The 15,467-nt window shown below is 57.7% G+C and overlaps 2 protein-coding genes across 3 annotated transcripts; both read left to right on the top strand.

The window, feature by feature from the left end:
- Positions 1–197: 197 nt before the first annotated feature.
- Positions 198–2,599, top strand: NPM3 (nucleophosmin/nucleoplasmin 3). Its single transcript, XM_049855135.1, has 6 exons — positions 198–526; positions 852–937; positions 1,167–1,286; positions 1,771–1,864; positions 2,283–2,407; positions 2,503–2,599. Exons 1-5 carry the CDS (start codon positions 406–408, stop codon positions 2,396–2,398), a joined length of 537 nt encoding a protein of 178 aa, XP_049711092.1. The 5' UTR covers positions 198–405; the 3' UTR covers positions 2,399–2,407; positions 2,503–2,599.
- A 5,567-nt stretch (positions 2,600–8,166) lies between these two features.
- Positions 8,167–13,914, top strand: FGF8 (fibroblast growth factor 8). 2 transcript variants are annotated; one of them, XM_049855424.1, is made up of 5 exons: positions 8,167–8,198; positions 8,294–8,330; positions 9,159–9,306; positions 12,495–12,601; positions 13,468–13,914. In XM_049855424.1, exons 1-5 carry the CDS (start codon positions 8,167–8,169, stop codon positions 13,756–13,758), a joined length of 615 nt encoding a protein of 204 aa, XP_049711381.1. In that variant the 3' UTR covers positions 13,759–13,914. The 2 variants fall into 2 exon arrangements, with proteins under 2 accessions (XP_049711381.1, XP_049711380.1); XM_049855423.1 differs by having other exon boundaries at positions 9,126–9,306.
- The last annotated feature ends 1,553 nt before the right edge of the window (positions 13,915–15,467 follow it).

The following is a 15,467-nucleotide window of genomic DNA, read 5'->3' as shown; positions in this document are numbered from 1 at the left end:
GAGACTTTGTCTCACGTACTTTGGATATGTCAGGAGGGATCAGTCCTTCGAGAAGGACATCATGCTTGATAGAGGGTCGCTATGAGTCGGAACCCACTTGACAGCACCCAACAACAAGGGGCTGAAGAAAAGGGAGGCAGAAGATGCTTTCACAGAGCCTTGATCGTGGAAATAAGCAAGGACGTTAACAGTAACCCCAAATCCATGCTTCTGTAATGTTACGCCCTTTCTTTGCGGTCTTGACACAGGTCTGAGCAGAAGCCTCCTGGGCGGGAAGCCAGGCACCGGTCCCACCTCGGTCCATTCTCAGTCTGGGAGTCTCCTTTAAGAGGCGGGGCCGGAACTGGCCGTGTGTCACTGGCTTTGTACGTGTCGGAGGCGGAGTTTCAAGAAGGTTCTTGCAGCATGGCCGCCGCCACCGCCGCCGCCGCCTTAGCGTTCCTGAGCCGGGAAAGCCGAGCCCGGGCGGGGGGTATCGGAGGCCTGCGCGTCCCGGCCCCAGTCACTATGGACAGTTTTTTCTTCGGTATTGGGGAAAGGAAGGGATGGGGGTGGAGCTGAGGCGGCCTAGGTAAACGGCGGGGATGAGGCACAGGAATCCGTTTGGGTGCACGACGTGGGTGGGGATGGAGGGACTCCGTCGCCGACCTTGACGACAGCGGGCCCCGCGCGCCGACGCTCGAGCGGAAGAAGACGGCGGGCCCTGAACCCAGTGGGGAGCGCCCCAGGTGTTTCTAAGAAGGGACGTTTGGTGGGCGTGTAACGTGCCGGTCAGTCGATGGTTGCACGTGACGGGGGCTTGGTGAAATGTTCCCGCCCCACGCGCACACTTCCACTGTTCTTTCTCCCAGGTTGTGAGCTCTCTGGGCGCACCCGCTCCTTCACCTTCAAGGTAGAGGAAGAGGATGATGCCGAGCACGTGCTGGCCTTGACCATGGTGAGGGAAAGGCAGGAGGTAGGGGGCGGCGGGTACAGCGAAGACTAGCTCAGCTTAGGCAAGCCTCTCCCTCCTCCACTTTACTGGGAGTCACCTCCTCTGCTTCACCCCCACATGGGCAACTCCGTCGGCAAGGTTATCCAGGCACCTTTGAGTTTGAGCAAGTTCTAGGGCAGATGGCTCCACCTCAAGCCTTGCAAGACGTAGAAGCCCTGTGTACCTTTCCCAGCTCTGCCTCACCGAGGGGGCCAAGGATGAATGTAATGTGGTGGAAGTTGTAGCACGAAACCACGACCATCAGGAGATTGCAGTCCCTGTGGCAAACTTGAAGTTGTCCTGCCAACCCATGGTGAGTTCTTAAGCCATACTTGGGGGCAGGGGCGAACTAGCCAATAGGCAAAGTAAGCATGGTGTTTATCATGCTTAGCACATCATCTGTAGTGAATAATTTCACATTTTTCACCACATCAGTGATTTTGCTTCTAGATATGGCTGGCATCTGTCTCTCTTTCAACCCCACAGCACCTTCTTAGAGAATCAAAGCCTCTCTTTAAATTTGCAATCCCTGACAGGGGTGAATGACCCAGCAAGCAAGGTAAGCACGGGCTTACTTGTGCTGACTTAATAGTCTACAGTGAAAAGTTTCACATGTGGTATGTTCACTACAGATGATCTGGTAAGCAAGGCAAGTGCTGTGCTTATCTTATTGGATAATCCACCCCTGCCTGGGGGGGTGGGAGTGGGGGTTGGCTGGAGATTGAAAGCTTTGGGACTCACTACCAGACAGGGTGAGGACTGGAAGGGGTCAAGCCTTTATCGTTTTCTTCCTCCAGCTCAGCCTCGATGACTTCCAGCTCCAACCACCTGTAACCTTCCGCCTAAAGTCAGGCTCTGGCCCTGTGCGAATCACTGGGCGGCACCAGATTGGTGAGAGTGAGGGGAGGGCCTTCTCCTTTGCCTCCAGTCCACTCCAGGCCTCCCCACACTCCTGCCCCATTTCCACTTCATTGCGCAGTGCAGTCTCTATACAGACCCTACATGCTCCCCTTCCCTAGGCTATGCCCCTTGCATCATGTATCCTCTACTCTTCTGCTCAAGCCCACCTCCTTCATGGAACCTGGCCCAGCTTCTCCTGCTCCATTGATGTGTACTCCTGTAGCTCTTTGGCACCCAACTGGTGGCTAAGACTCATTCCAACTAGACTATAAGCTATGGGCGGTCAGGGTTCCTGTAAGCCTAGCACCACAAGGCCTATAATTAAGAATTGCCCAATAAATGATGTGGTGTGAAGGAGGAATGGCTTCAGCCTTCCTCCCGTCCCCCTTATTGCTTGTGTGTCTACCAGTTACTATAAGCAATGATGTTTCTGAGGAGGAGGAGAGCGAGGAAGAAGACAGTGAGGAGGAGGAAGCTGAGTTGTGCCCTGTCTTGCCTGCCAAGAAGCAAGGGGGCAGGCCCTAGCCCACCTTGGTGAGTCAGGGACGGAGCAGGGAGGTGTGGGCTGGGGAGGAGGCAAGAGGAGCAGGTAGGGGTCTAGATGCTGAGCCCTTATCTGCTCTCCTCAGGTCAGCTAGCAGCCTGTGACTTGTGCCATGCACCATGTTCCTGGACAAGTCTCAAGAATTTGAAATGTTTCTTCTCTGTTGAAGAGGGGGGTTTGGGGCAGGGGGTGGTGGGTGCTTGGGTTGGTGCTAGGAGAAAAGGGGGCCCATTTTACTTAGGGTCCTGTTGTAGACCTAGCCATGTCTGGGGCTTTCCTTTTCTCTAGGGGTGGGAGGAATTTGGGACTTCTGACCCTCTCTCCCACCCACCTTCCCATGAAGATTGGAGGTCAGTAGTTGAAGCTCAGGACTACGCATTTTTACCCCTTTTTATATTTTTGGATAAAGGTTGAAATAAAATAGCATGAGTTTTTTTGCAAATCATGAGTGGCTTCTTCCTGTGCTGGGATGACATTCCCCTAGGGACCACCAGGTGGCACTGTGGCAGCATCGAGGGTGGCCCTGAGCCTCGGAGAGTATAGGGAAATGTGGGATCCTGGTATCCCTGGGGCCTGGGCTCCAACTCTCTTGCTGGAAGGGGACCTCCCAACACCTAGACCTTTACCAGCCCTGTGGGTGGGGGAGGGCCATTCCAGGAGGTTATCAGTGTCCAAACAAGGGGTCTGGGCCTCTGTCAGCACTCAGGCTGATGGGCAGGGGGCAGATAAGGGGGCTTAAGCTGCCTGAGGAATGTGCATCCCTAGCCCCATGAAGGGGGCTCAAGTCCGGGGAGGGCCTGTGAGGGGTCTGGTGGGGGTCAGTCTTTGCTCCTCCTTTGAGTCTTGCAGGCAGGCAGGGTTGGGCGCTTAGAAACCTGATTCCAGGTGCCAGATGGAGGGGGTTGGCCAGATTGGGTGACAAGGAAACCAGAATCCGGGTGGCCTGGCATATGGGGGCAGAGAGGGGCTCCTGGGAATTGGCCTCCTGGGCTAAAGGGTTCCAGCATACTGCCTGGTCTGGGGGTCTCTGGTACCTGGAATCGCGAGGTTCTGGGCCTTGGCTGCTGCTGTGCCAGGAAGAGACCTGGATGTACCTGGTGTGCTCTAGAGTGTGTGTAACCAGCCCCGGGGTCAGCAGTTCAGCAGCTGTGTTGAGAGGGGCGTCAGTGCCCAACAAACAAACAAAAAGTTACCTCCTGAGACAGCCAGGGGCCAGACAGGCTAAGGATGCACAGAGACCAGGGCCTGTGGGGAACAGACCACAGTGCCACCAGCTGCTGGGGAAGTGAGTGGCCAAGTGAGAGGGAGGCCTAGATAACTGAAAGGGGCCGATACTGGTCCGGTGAAATAAACTGGAGGGAGTGCCCCCACAGCACGGAGAAGTCCTCCCTGCTCCACAGCCATCCCTGGAGAAGGAGGTTCCCTTTCCCACAAGGGTGAGAAGCTGGGGGGCGGGGAGGGGGGGGTCTTATTTTCAACTTCCCTTCTTCCTCAAATTGAAGACAAGGAAAAAGACCCCTTTGTGTTGCGACGGTCAGGGTCACAAGCCGCATTCCCCGCTCCATGAGGAGTTTCCTGAAGTGTTTCCCCCAGGGAGCCAGGGTGGAGGGGGCAGTCGAGCTCGCAGCCATTCGCCTCTTCTTGGCACGTGGCGGGGAGCTGGCGCCCTCTGGTGGGCGAGGCTGAAACAGCCGAGAGGACGCCCCTGACCGTGTAGCTCCCCAAGCGGCCTCTCTAGGGGCGCCAGGCGCGCGCGCCTTGGTGCAGGGGCCTATGTGCCTGACTAGGCGGCTGGGCGACCGGCCTTCAGGCGGAAGGCGAGGGGATAAGTCACTAAGGCTGTCATTCACTCATTCATTCGTTTCTGGGAAGGACTTGCGTTAGAGCAGGGGAAGCCGGCGGTGGTGGTCCTGCCCTTCCCTTCTCTCGCCGTCAGCTTCCTAACTTTCGGCACGTGCTTTGTTGGAGGCGCGGGAAACCCGCCCAGTGCAGCGAAAAGTCATCTCTCGGGGGATGCCTCCCAAGCCGACCCATCTACCCCCTGCGGTGGCCCCGCCCGGATATTAACCCCCCGCTTGGCCGCTGATGGCTCCGTGCCTTCCGCCGCGGTTTGCCTGTTCTGGCTTCCCGAGGGCCCCGGCGGCGCTGACCGCGCTCCTGCCCGCAGCGGGGGCCCAATCCACATCAGCCTCGTCGTCCTGGAGTTTCCAGGCCCGTTCGGGTGCCCGGGAGACAGAGCTGGGGATTGTTTCTTCTCCTCACCCCTCCCCCTCAGCGCACAGTAGGTGCGCTGCCAATTCGCTTTGGCCCTAAAGCGCTGGGGGCTGAAGGCGCACGCTGGGGCTGCCGACCGCTGTAGGAGAGACAGACCCGTACTGGGGGGCTCCGGGCAGAGAACTCCCAGACAGATACCCCAACTGTTTAACGCTGTCTGGGCGATTTGCATTTGAACGGTGGGCAGGAGTCCGCGGCGCTTTGAACTCCTGGCACAGGGGGCGGCTGCCAGAGCTAGCTGCAGTCGGGGCGGCAGTGGCCGGTGGGTATCTGACTGGCCCGCACCTGGTCGCGGCCAGGGGTGCGTTTGGGAAGAGGCAGAAGGTGCGTGTTTGGGTCCCGGCGAGGGCGTGTTTGCGTTGGCGAAGAGTGTGTGTTTGTGTTTTCAGGGAGTGTGTGCGTGTGTGTTTGTGTTTGCGGAGTGTGGGGGCACCAGGGGAGGTGGCCGGGCTGTCACTCAGCGATCAGGTTGACAGGCGCTCCCTCTTCAGGGCCCGGGAGCTCTGATTGCAGATTCTAGGAAACAAAATAGCAATTGTAATTACGGGGCTTTGATAAGATAAAGGAAGGAGCGAGTTGACCGGGAGGCGAGAGAGCGCGGGAGGGAGGGAACGGCCTGCGGGGGCCCCGGCCAACATTTGCATCTGTCAGTCATGGGGCTGTGCCCGGAGAGAAGGGGCGCCTGCTGCGAAGGTGTCCCTATCGCCCGCCCCCCGCCCCCCGGCCTCCAGAGACCCCGACTCTGGGTCGGAGGAAAGGATTCCCTCCAAAATGAACTATGACTAGGGGTGAGAGTGCAGTTGTTGGAGGGTCTCCAAGTGGAAAGCAGTTCTCCTGCAGAGGCCCCTTGGCAGAGGTGAAGGCGCAGGTCTGAAACCCTGACCTCGGCCTCTTCAGGCTCCAGGATCCCATTTTCTCTGGAGGGGTGAGGGGGTAAAGAGCATTATGGTTCAGCACAGGGCCCTCAGAGCCTTCTAGGGGCTCCAGAATCAAGACTGAGGCTATTCTGAACCAGGTGCTCTGCCCAGCCCCCACCCCCACCTCTGTAGGGAAGGACAAGTGCCCAGAGTGGTCCTGGCTGGGAACCCAGGACCTATACATACTACAGGCAGACTGGCTGCCCTGACCTCTGCCGGGGTCCTGCTTTCTGCTGTTCCCATCAGACTTTTCTGAGGGCTGGCTCCGCAGTGGGGAGAAGACTCTTCCCTTTCCCCTGCTCTCCATCTCTCCGCTCATTCATTCACTCATTGATCCATACAAATAAACATTTTCAGATAACAAACATTGCTATAGGCAGGGCATGAGATTAAGATGCTGAGCAAACAGTCATCGTTTCTGCCCTCCTGAAGCTTACATTCCAGTGCAGAGGGGGAGGTAGACACTTAATAAGCCACCACGCAGGCTTCTAAGAAAGTGATGACACCTTGAGGAGGGCTGTGAGCACCTGGAGACTGCCTGACCTCTCCTCTGATGGGCCTGCCTCCCAAAGGGCTGAGAGGAGACAGGCATGCCAAACCTTTGGCAGATACAAGTGCTCAATAAATGGTGGTGCTTACAATTAATATCTATGGCGGGGGGGAGGATGAAGACAAGTCTCACTGGGGAAGTTGCACATGGGCTAAGGTCTGAAAGCTCACCCAGTGTCCCCATCATTCATTTATTCATTCAGTAAACACTCAATGCAGAGCAACTCTACCCAGTTCTGGCCCATGAGCTGTAAAGTTCCGAACTAGTAAGACATGGCCCCTGCCTGGGGTCAGTGTGGGCAAGAGCTAGCTGAATGAGCAGAAACCTGGAGAAGGTAACAAGGAGGCAACTTCTCTGGGAAGGGAGCCTGGGACAAGTCCCCTGGCTCCCCTCCACTCATTGCTCAGTGTTTGCGTTGATGGCTGGGAGTGGGAAACATGGGGTACAGGGAGTGGGGAGGTAGGCAGAACTTGGCTGTGCTACTGGACAAGGGCCTGCCTGCCACCTCTGTCCTGATGGCTTCCTGGACCCATCCTACCCCCTCCAGTCCTGCCCCCAGGGACGTGGGGGCCGGTTGAGGGGGGTTGTGGGTGAAGGCAGCAGCTGGGTAGGGCACCTGTGGCTCCACCTGCTTATCAGAAGTACCTGTCTGGGGCACCTCTACCCACCCAGGCTGCTCCCACAGAAGCAGCACTATTCAGGGGTTCCAGGAGCCCCTGTGGAAAAGCCATGATTTTGGGACAAGGAAAGGCTTAGACAAGCCCCTACCTTCTTTGTTGCCTACCTCACTAGCTTGTTGACACAAAGCACAGGTTAGTTCCTAGTACACAGTGGGTGTGTAAATACCCGTTAAATGCACAAAAGATGGGCATTCAGAGGGACAGGGCTGCAGCTCCAAGATAAGTCTCTTAAGAAAAGCAGCTGAGGGTCAAGAAAAGCAGCTAAGAGTCATTCTTTGCTCCCTCTGCCTGCTAGTCTGCAGAGCAGTGAGCTCTCTCAGGAACCTCTGGGCTCCCCTTTCCACATGGGTGCTGATGGGTCCTCCCAAGCTTTGGTCTAGTGTGTGTGTGTAGGGAAAGGGGGACAGAGACACGGGTGATGGCGATAATAGGCAGGCATTTCTTGCTCCCAGAGCCTCCTTAGAAACTGAGCAAGATAGGCGAGACCGGCAGGGCGGGGCACTCTGCGGAAAGATGGGGGGAGCTGGGTCCCCCCATCGCACACGCAAGCACTGTGCGAGAGACGGGCGCACTGCCGGTCAGTCACTGTTAGGGACAGCCGCCACCCGCAGGCCCGGCCCGAGCACACAGTAGGTGGCTGCTCAGAGGCATCTGCGGACCCGGCCCCAAGGCGGGGAAAGGGCACCGTCGGACTCAGGCGCACGGGCGGTACAGGGAACTCCGGCCGAGGGTCTCCCGGGCCCCACAGAGCCGGCAGCCCGAGGCGACCACATCCCCGAGTGTCCGAGCCCCCAGAGCGCGCGAGTGGACAGGCCGGGGTGGGGGAGGTGCCCACAGGGCCGTCCCCGCCCTCCTGCGGGTGCCTAGACCCCTCCCCTCGCCCCGACCCCCAATCCCAGCCCCGTCGGCTGCCCCGCCCCAGGCGCCCCGCCCCGCCCCGGGCTGCGTCCCGGCCCTGCTCCCAGCCGGGGGCTGCGGCTCCGGCCGCCCGCCCGCGCTCCCCCCTCGCACCCGGTGCGGCGCCCCCCGCCCACCCTTCCCCCTCCCTCCCTACCTCCCCACCCGCCCGCTGGCCCGTTACCCTCCGCCTGCTCCGGCTCCCGAGCAGCCAGCCGCCACCGGCTCCGGCAGCGGCGCAGGCGACTCAGCGCGGCACCGCGCGCGGGAGAGCACGACAGTCCACGGGCCCCGCGGAGCCGCGTCGGCATCGCCGCTGGGCTCCTGCGCCCAACCTTCCCTCGGCCGCCACCGCGCCCCGCTTGTCCCCCCGGGCCGCCTGCGGGACGGCGTGATCCCGCCGGGCTCTCCGCGCTCCCGGGCTGCGCGCCATGGGCAGTCCCCGCTCCGCGCTGAGCTGCCTGTAAGTCCCAGCGCCCCGGTCCCCGCCCGGCCCACGCCCCCGCGCCTTCGCGGCTCACCCCGCGCCCCTCTCCCGCCCGCTTTTGTCTCCCGCAGGCTGTTGCACTTGCTGGTTCTCTGCCTCCAAGCCCAGGTAAGGAGCTCTGCGCGGAGGCGGGAGCCGGGTGGGGACGCCGATTGGCAAATGTCGGGCAGGGGCAGGAGGACGCACCCTGAGGCCAGGGCGGCAGGGCTCCTTAGAAACCCAACCACGAGCTACCTCGTGGAGGGAGCTGAGGAACAGAGAGGTAGCGCTCTGCCTAAGGTCACACAGCAAGTGCCTGGCAAGGCTAGAACGCAGGGGCTGAGTCCAGCGCCGTGTCCCACGCATCCTATAGGTCGGGGTGCACGGGGACTCTGTGGGCAGCCGTACCTGCCCGCTGAGGAAAGAGGCAGCCGACCGGGGGTGATGTCTGGAGAAGTCTGGGTGATTGTCGCTGGGAACCTCTCCGGGGCACTCTGGGGAGCCTTGGCCGACCCGGCCAAGCGATCCGGCGCCCAGGCCCTCTGCGCTCGCAACATTTGCTCCGTAAATTTGTCTTTATAAATGTCACCGGGCGAGTAACGCTACCTCCCCACTTAAAAGCGCCCTGCTCCTCTAGGAAGGCTGGGTGGGGACCTGCCCTGTTTAGGGGCTTGCTCCCCTCTTCCGAACTGGCGCAGAGCGCAGGGTGTTTCCCAACAGGTGGGTCTAGATCCTCCTTCATCCCAGGCTGGGTCTGCACGACTATCTTAGGTGGGCTGTGGTGCCTGAGCCGGTATGTTGGGGTCCAGGCCCTGCCGGCTGTCTGGGGCAGTGGAAGGGGTGCGCAGGGCCATGGGGGCCGCTTGGGCCCCTGGGCAGAGTAGCATTATAATGGCGTGTTGTGTATTTTTCAATTTCCTAAAGGTAACTGTTCAGTCCTCACCTAATTTTACACAGCATGTGAGGGAGCAGAGCCTGGTGACGGATCAGCTCAGCCGCCGCCTCATCCGGACCTACCAGCTCTACAGCCGCACCAGCGGGAAGCACGTGCAGGTCCTGGCCAACAAGCGCATCAACGCCATGGCAGAGGACGGCGACCCCTTCGGTAAGGCGGGCTGCGGTGCACCATGGCCGCAAAGGTAGCTAGTGGAACATGACCCGGCTCACAGGCTGTGACTGGACCGCCCAGTCCCGTCTGCGCTGGCTGGAGGCCCGCAGGCTTCCCAGCTCAGAGATGAAGGAGTTAAGGCAAAAAAAGGTATCTTAAAGGTCGGCTGGAGAAGGGAGGGCTGGGGAAGGGACCTCCGGGAGTACTTGGCCCACAGGTGCCCCCTTCCCTACCCGGCAGATGAATGAATCCAGGAATCTCCCTTTACACACCCCCCTTCATACACTCCTCCTCCACTGCAGGTGGAGGCAGGGGGTTCGGGGGAGGGGGCCCAGATTTAAGGGAAGCTCTTGAAAGAGGATATGTGGTTAGGGCCCACAAAAAGGGTGGGAATGAGGAGAGAAATCCCCCCAACTCTCCCAACTTGGAAAAGGGGGTGCTGTGAGCCTTTAAAGACTTGGATCAGAAGGGTCGATTTCACCTGGGAACTAGTCTTGAAAAGGTCCCTCGAATTGCCTAGGGACCCCAGCAGCTAGGGCAGAGCTCTCAGTGGGTGTTAAGTCCAGGGAGCTACTGCCTGGTGGAGAGGCTGAGGACTGATTGATTTCTAAAACATTCAATATTCCTGCCTTGAAACCGGGCCAATTTCCAGAGTCCTGGATGCACCAAGAGAAAAGCAAGCCCTCTGGGCGGCGGGTGTTGTTTTTAGAGAATGATTATTGTGAGTTTAAAAACCTTTAAATAATGACCAAGTTAAACAAGCATGAAAGGAGAGGGGAAGACTCTATTAAAATGTAATAAAAAGGTGAGGCTTTTTAAGAGCTAAGAAGAAAAATGAAGACTGATATAAAACAGAAAAAGAACAAGCCTTTTTTCAGATGTGGCGTTTGAAAGGAGTTGCAAGTCTGTAAATGTTAAAAAAGAGGTTCAAGATTGTTCTCTATGAATCTCTGGAGAGACCCCCGCGTCTGGCAGAGCGATTAAAACTCTTCTTACTTTCACCTTTTTTAACATTTCCTGAATACTTTCTCCTCTTCTCGAGCCAGTTTGGGGGATCGAGTATGTCTCGCTGCATTTTTTCTGCATCGACGTAGCTGACTTCCCTTCAAAGCCAGGGAAGGAGACATAATTTTCCTGGGATAAATCTGTCACTGGGGTGGAAGAATAGGTTTGAAAATGTTAAGCTTTCCAAAAACCCGGTTGGGAAAGCCGCTGTAAACTGTGGCCCCAGCTCCCCAGATCCATCCGGGAAGGAGAGTGGGGGCTCTCAGAGTGGGGGGTGGGGGTGGGGGTGGGGGTGGGGTGGGGGTGGGGGTGGGGGTGGGGGCTGCCTGCCCGGTGGCCCAGCTCCCCTGCTGGGCTGGCAGGGCCGGCCTACCGTCCCTTTGTCCCTCCAAACTGGCTGCTTGCTGCCCTTCTCAGCTTCCTAGGAAAGGAAACGAAGGCCTGGCTCATCCTGGGTTTGCTCCGATGGAGCAAATGGCCCGACATCCTTGGGTTCTGAGGAAGGAAGGGGAAGCTAAATGGTGGCAGGGGAATTAGTCTTCAGAGCTCAGAGTTCTGGTGTCCATTTCTCTCCACAGACGTATAGGAGGCTTCCTAGGTCCTCTGGTTCCTGCTTGCAGGGCAGATATAGAGTTGGAGGCCCCAAGAGTCAGAGCAGAGGTTTGGGGTGTGGAGCCAGGACAGGAGGAGTCTGGCGGAGCACAGCAGAGAGATCCCAATTGCTTCTTCATGGGTTCCAGGAAGGAAGAGAGGGACCCACTCCATCCCTAGCTGTCCCGTGTGGCCAGAATCCTCAGAGTGAGGTCCCCTCACTCTGTTTCTATCGGTGTCCTTAGAAGTGGTTGCTCCTTGTTCTGGGAGCCAGACTGGGAGAGGGGTGAGCAGCCTGACTGGGTCCAAGAGAAGGTGGGCAGGAGGGAAGGTGACAGCTGCATTTCCCCAGCTGACTTGGGGCCAGAGTGGGGACTTAGCCATTGAGTCCCAGAGCAGTGTCTGTGTGAATGGGGGGCAGCCACAGGCTGGGCAGTAAGGCTGCCTTAATGACCTTGGTGCCATCCCTACCCTCTGATTCATCTCAGGCACAGGGAAGGTGCCAGTGTGTCAGTGCTGGTTGGGAACTGCTTTCTCAAGGAGAGAAGAGGCTGGGCTCTGCAGTGGGGAGGGCAGGAGACCTAGCTAGCCCCTTCTGCCCCATCCCAGACAGCTAACTCAGCCCCCTCCCTTCTTGGGGTCAGCCTCAGAGGGAGGACTGTGCTCTGGTGGATGGGTACTGGGGCTTCTGTGGCCAGCTGGATGTCTAAAAGGGGTGGGTAGGGAGGGAGCACAGAATTCAGCCCCCATCTTCCAGCTTCCAGACTTGAGAGGCCAGCACACCTGATTGTCTTCTCTCCTTGCCCGTAGAAAGTGTTTGGTCACTGCGGTAAGAAACACACCTCTGACAGGGGTTATTGGAGAAAAGGCTACTGAGTCGTCGATTTCTGGACACTGGTGCTAGGGACGATGGTGACTGGGAAGCAGTGGGGAAGGGACATGGTCCTCTCAGCTGGTGTCTGCAGTTTTGGAAAGCAGCTGGCTTTGGGCTGTATATGTAGGGAGGGTCAGCTCCATCTCTATCCCCTTCTCAGCAGACAGGACTGCTGCAGGGCTGGGGGATGGCCAAGGCTGAGTTAGAACCCAAAGTGGCGGAAGCAGGAGAGAGTGCTGTTATATTCAGCCTCCGGCCTTGAAGTCACTGCTGCACCTGGGATGTTGGTCAGGAGCTGTGAGGCATGTGCACATGATATTTCGAGCTGGAAGGAACCTCAGAGATCTTTTGGTTAACAGTGGCATGCAGATCAAATAAAATTTTACTTGGAGCCTTGACATAAAAATCAGCACTGTCTGGTTTAAAAAGAAGTTGGGAGGAATCAGCTTTTTTGATTGAATGGACCCAAGACCCCTCTGCAGAACCCAGTTTGTAAACCATGATCTCACCCCAATCCCTCTGTAAACCCAGGTCAGAAGCCCAAAACTTGACTTTCTCAGGGTTGCATAGCCCATCAGTAGCACCTCTTGGGTGCCTGGCCCTTGGAGCGGTGACTGCTGGGATGTGACAAGTCTGCAGGCCAGGTAGGGTGAGGACATGGAATGGTGGGGGTCAAGGTCCTTTCAGTAACTGGCCCTCCTACCGTCCCCGATAGCAAAGCTCATTGTGGAGACAGATACCTTTGGGAGCCGAGTGCGAGTTCGAGGCGCTGAGACCGGCCTCTACATCTGCATGAACAAGAAGGGGAAGCTGATTGCCAAGGTGAGGCCCCAGAAGGAAGGTGGGCCCCTGGGGCCTGCGGAGACCCTAGGGTCTGGGGAGCAGGCTGAGCTGGCTGAGTTCCTCCAGGACAGCCTCGTGCCTCCCATCTCAGCATGGTGGGCAGAGAGACACACAGAGCCACCTTGAGCTACCTAATGATTGGAGTGGGGGTGGGGGAGGAGAGGGAGAAGGAAACTGCATGAGAGACAGACGGAAAGCTATAAAGGCTAAGGAGGAAGAAGGAAGGCTAGGGAAGGGGCTGGAGGTGGGGGGGTTGGTAAATTCCATATATCTTTTTAACAAATCGCCAAATTGCTTTGCTATTATGTCCAATTACATGGTACCAGCATTTGGAATGTTCAGTAAGCCGCAGGCCCAGCCCCTCAGCCTAGCTCTGAAATGGCCCCATTAGTCACGGCTCCTCTCCAGCCCCAAGCTCCCCTCTTCCTAGGCTTCTGGGGCTTGGGGCTCAGAGCCTCCCCACAGGCCTCCCCTCCCCCATAGGGTGGCTGCCCTAGGGCCAGGGAGCTGGAATCCTCAGGGACTGAGGGGGCAGGTGGGGAAACGGCCCTAGCAGCTCTGGCCAGACTGGTGGGCAGGAGGCCAGAGCAGGCAGGGTCTGGGCCCCTCTCTCTGCCTCTCTGTGTTGGGGCCCAGCCCCTCTGTAGACAACCATGTGTCACTGCTGCCCGGGAGGACAGGAAGTTGCCGGGTGGGCTGCGGGTTGTGAGGGATTAGAGAGCGGGTGCCCACCTCACCATCTGCTGGGGTGCCCACCTGCTGTCTGGGGCCGCTTGCCCTCTGCCTCTGGTGGGGGGGCCCTGCACGGAGCCCAGTAACACCGTGTCTGGCCCCCCTACCTGCAGAGCAACGGCAAAGGCAAGGATTGCGTCTTCACGGAGATCGTTCTAGAGAACAACTACACGGCCCTGCAGAATGCCAAGTATGAGGGCTGGTACATGGCCTTCACTCGCAAGGGCCGGCCCCGCAAGGGCTCCAAGACACGGCAGCACCAGCGTGAGGTCCACTTCATGAAGCGGCTGCCCCGCGGCCACCACACCACTGAGCAGAGCCTGCGTTTTGAGTTCCTCAACTACCCGCCCTTCACGCGCAGCCTGCGGGGCAGCCAGAGGACTTGGGCCCCAGAGCCCCGATAGGCGCCTGCCCAGCCCCTCCCTGCAACTCCGAACAACGGAGAATTTCATCTTGATGGGAGCAAAATAAGAGAAACTTGAGCAAGATGAGAGCTGCGCTGCTGAAGGCTGGGGGAGGAGCTGGGGGAGCCCCGGTTCTAGTTGTTGATAATTGTTTGCTGTTGGTTTTTTTTTTTTTTTTTTTTAAACAAGAGAGGCTCTATTTTTGTATTCCACTTGGTTGTGGTGTTGTCTGTCTTCTTCACTCAGGAAGGCCTGTTAGTGGCATAGACTGAGATTCTGGCAGGGGATTCCCTGGGGATGGGGTGGGTAGGGGAGCCTTATTCTAGCCTAGGAGAGGTACACTGCATCCCCAGGACCCACAGAGTGAGCTGGCCAGGCAGCCAAGGACTCCACTGCACCCTCAGGTGGGAGCAGGGAGGGAAGGGTTGCGACATTGGTCAGTTCTTTTAGGGGTAGGTGTCAGTAGAAGGAAGTTGTGTACTAAACCCAACGCTGTCAAGTTGATTCAGACTCATAGCAACTCTATAGGACAGAGTAGAACTGCCTCATAGGGTTTCCAAGGAGCGGCTGGTAGATTTAAACTGCTGACTTTTTGGTTAGTAGCTGAGCTCCTAACCACTGCGCCACCAGGGCTCCATTAAATGATCGAAATATTTTTTTAACTTGCATATTAAAAACGTGTGTTGGAGAGAGAGAGTCCTGCCAGGGTCACTTCCCTCCTCGTCCTGCCCCTTCAGGCAGGCAGCTGGGAGATGCAGCAAATTAGGCCCCTGGAGCCTTCCTCCAGCCTGACTGGGTGACCCAAGCCTACCAGGCTTCCCCATCATTGTCACTAGAGGCGTTGTCTGGGAGGATGGAGGCAGGGAGGGGCAAGAAGACTCTTAGCTGGTCCTAGGAGCTCTCAGACATGGACCTCCTCTCTATTGGCAGGAGTCATTGCTCACGCTTCCCTGGCCACCTCAAGGCCAGAAGTGATGAACCTTTTAGGACTGGCAACCATGCATGGATTCAGCAAGTCTCAAAAAAGTGCCTCTCTCTGTGTGCCTACCTAGGTCTCTGTGAGGGACAGAGTTGGTTTTCTCTGAGTATCAGGCTCCAGAACATGAGTGAAAAGAGCTGCTGCCAGAGTCCAAGGTGGGGGGATGTAGGAGGGAAACCCCCAAGGCTGGCGTTGACAACTGTGACACAGAACAAGCATGAGCTTTGGGAGATCTGGGTAGAGAAGCTATTAGCAGAAGGTGCTGAGCTCAGGCGTTGCAAACAACCCCACAGGACTGTTGTCCAGGAAGGATGACGTCCACCTCTGGAGAGACAGGTCTATTGGGCAGGGAGTTGAGCCTGGGATGGGAAAGGAAGGGAAGCTGGGCTTGTTTCTTAGTGGGGGGCAGGAGAGAAGAGTGCAGAGCAAACAGTGTATAACATGGAATATATCAGACACTCAAGCCAGCCATGGCAGCAGGGAGAAGCAGCTGGTCATACGTTGGCAGGACCAGCCTGTGAGGGAGGACTGCTAAGGAGTAAGGAAGACAAGGTCAGCTGGGGTAGGAGTGGAGCCAGTCATGGTAGGATAGAAGGCATGGGCCATGGTGTATGTGTGAAGCAGTGATGTCATCACACCATAGAGGGCAGACTCACCATAATGAAGGAGAGTCCAAGCCTTGAGGAAGCAGGTCTCCTGAGGGCAGAACCACCATAATGAAGGAGAGTCC

The sequence above is a fragment of the Elephas maximus genome, chromosome 16 (genome assembly GCF_024166365.1).
Source record: "Elephas maximus indicus isolate mEleMax1 chromosome 16, mEleMax1 primary haplotype, whole genome shotgun sequence".
Classification (NCBI taxonomy): Eukaryota; Metazoa; Chordata; class Mammalia; order Proboscidea; family Elephantidae; genus Elephas; species Elephas maximus.
This window is presented reverse-complemented; position numbering and strand designations above follow the sequence as displayed.

What these genes read in the sequence shown, in the direction of transcription:
- FGF8 (XM_049855423.1), top strand. Translation starts at nt 8,167, where the DNA reads ATGGGCAGTCCCCGCTCCGCGCTGAGCTGCCT. An exon ending in CGCTCCGCGCTGAGCTGCCT is followed by an intron (nt 8,199 to 8,293) that starts GTAAGTCCCAGC and finishes TGTCTCCCGCAG; the next exon opens with GCTGTTGCACTTGCTGGTTC. An exon ending in AGAGGACGGCGACCCCTTCG is followed by an intron (nt 9,307 to 12,494) that starts GTAAGGCGGGCT and finishes CGTCCCCGATAG; the next exon opens with CAAAGCTCATTGTGGAGACA.
- NPM3 (XM_049855135.1), top strand. Translation starts at nt 406, where the DNA reads ATGGCCGCCGCCACCGCCGCCGCCGCCTTAGCGTTCCTGAGCCGGGAA. An exon ending in TATGGACAGTTTTTTCTTCG is followed by an intron (nt 527 to 851) that starts GTATTGGGGAAA and finishes TCTTTCTCCCAG; the next exon opens with GTTGTGAGCTCTCTGGGCGC. An exon ending in CACTGGGCGGCACCAGATTG is followed by an intron (nt 1,865 to 2,282) that starts GTGAGAGTGAGG and finishes TGTGTCTACCAG; the next exon opens with TTACTATAAGCAATGATGTT.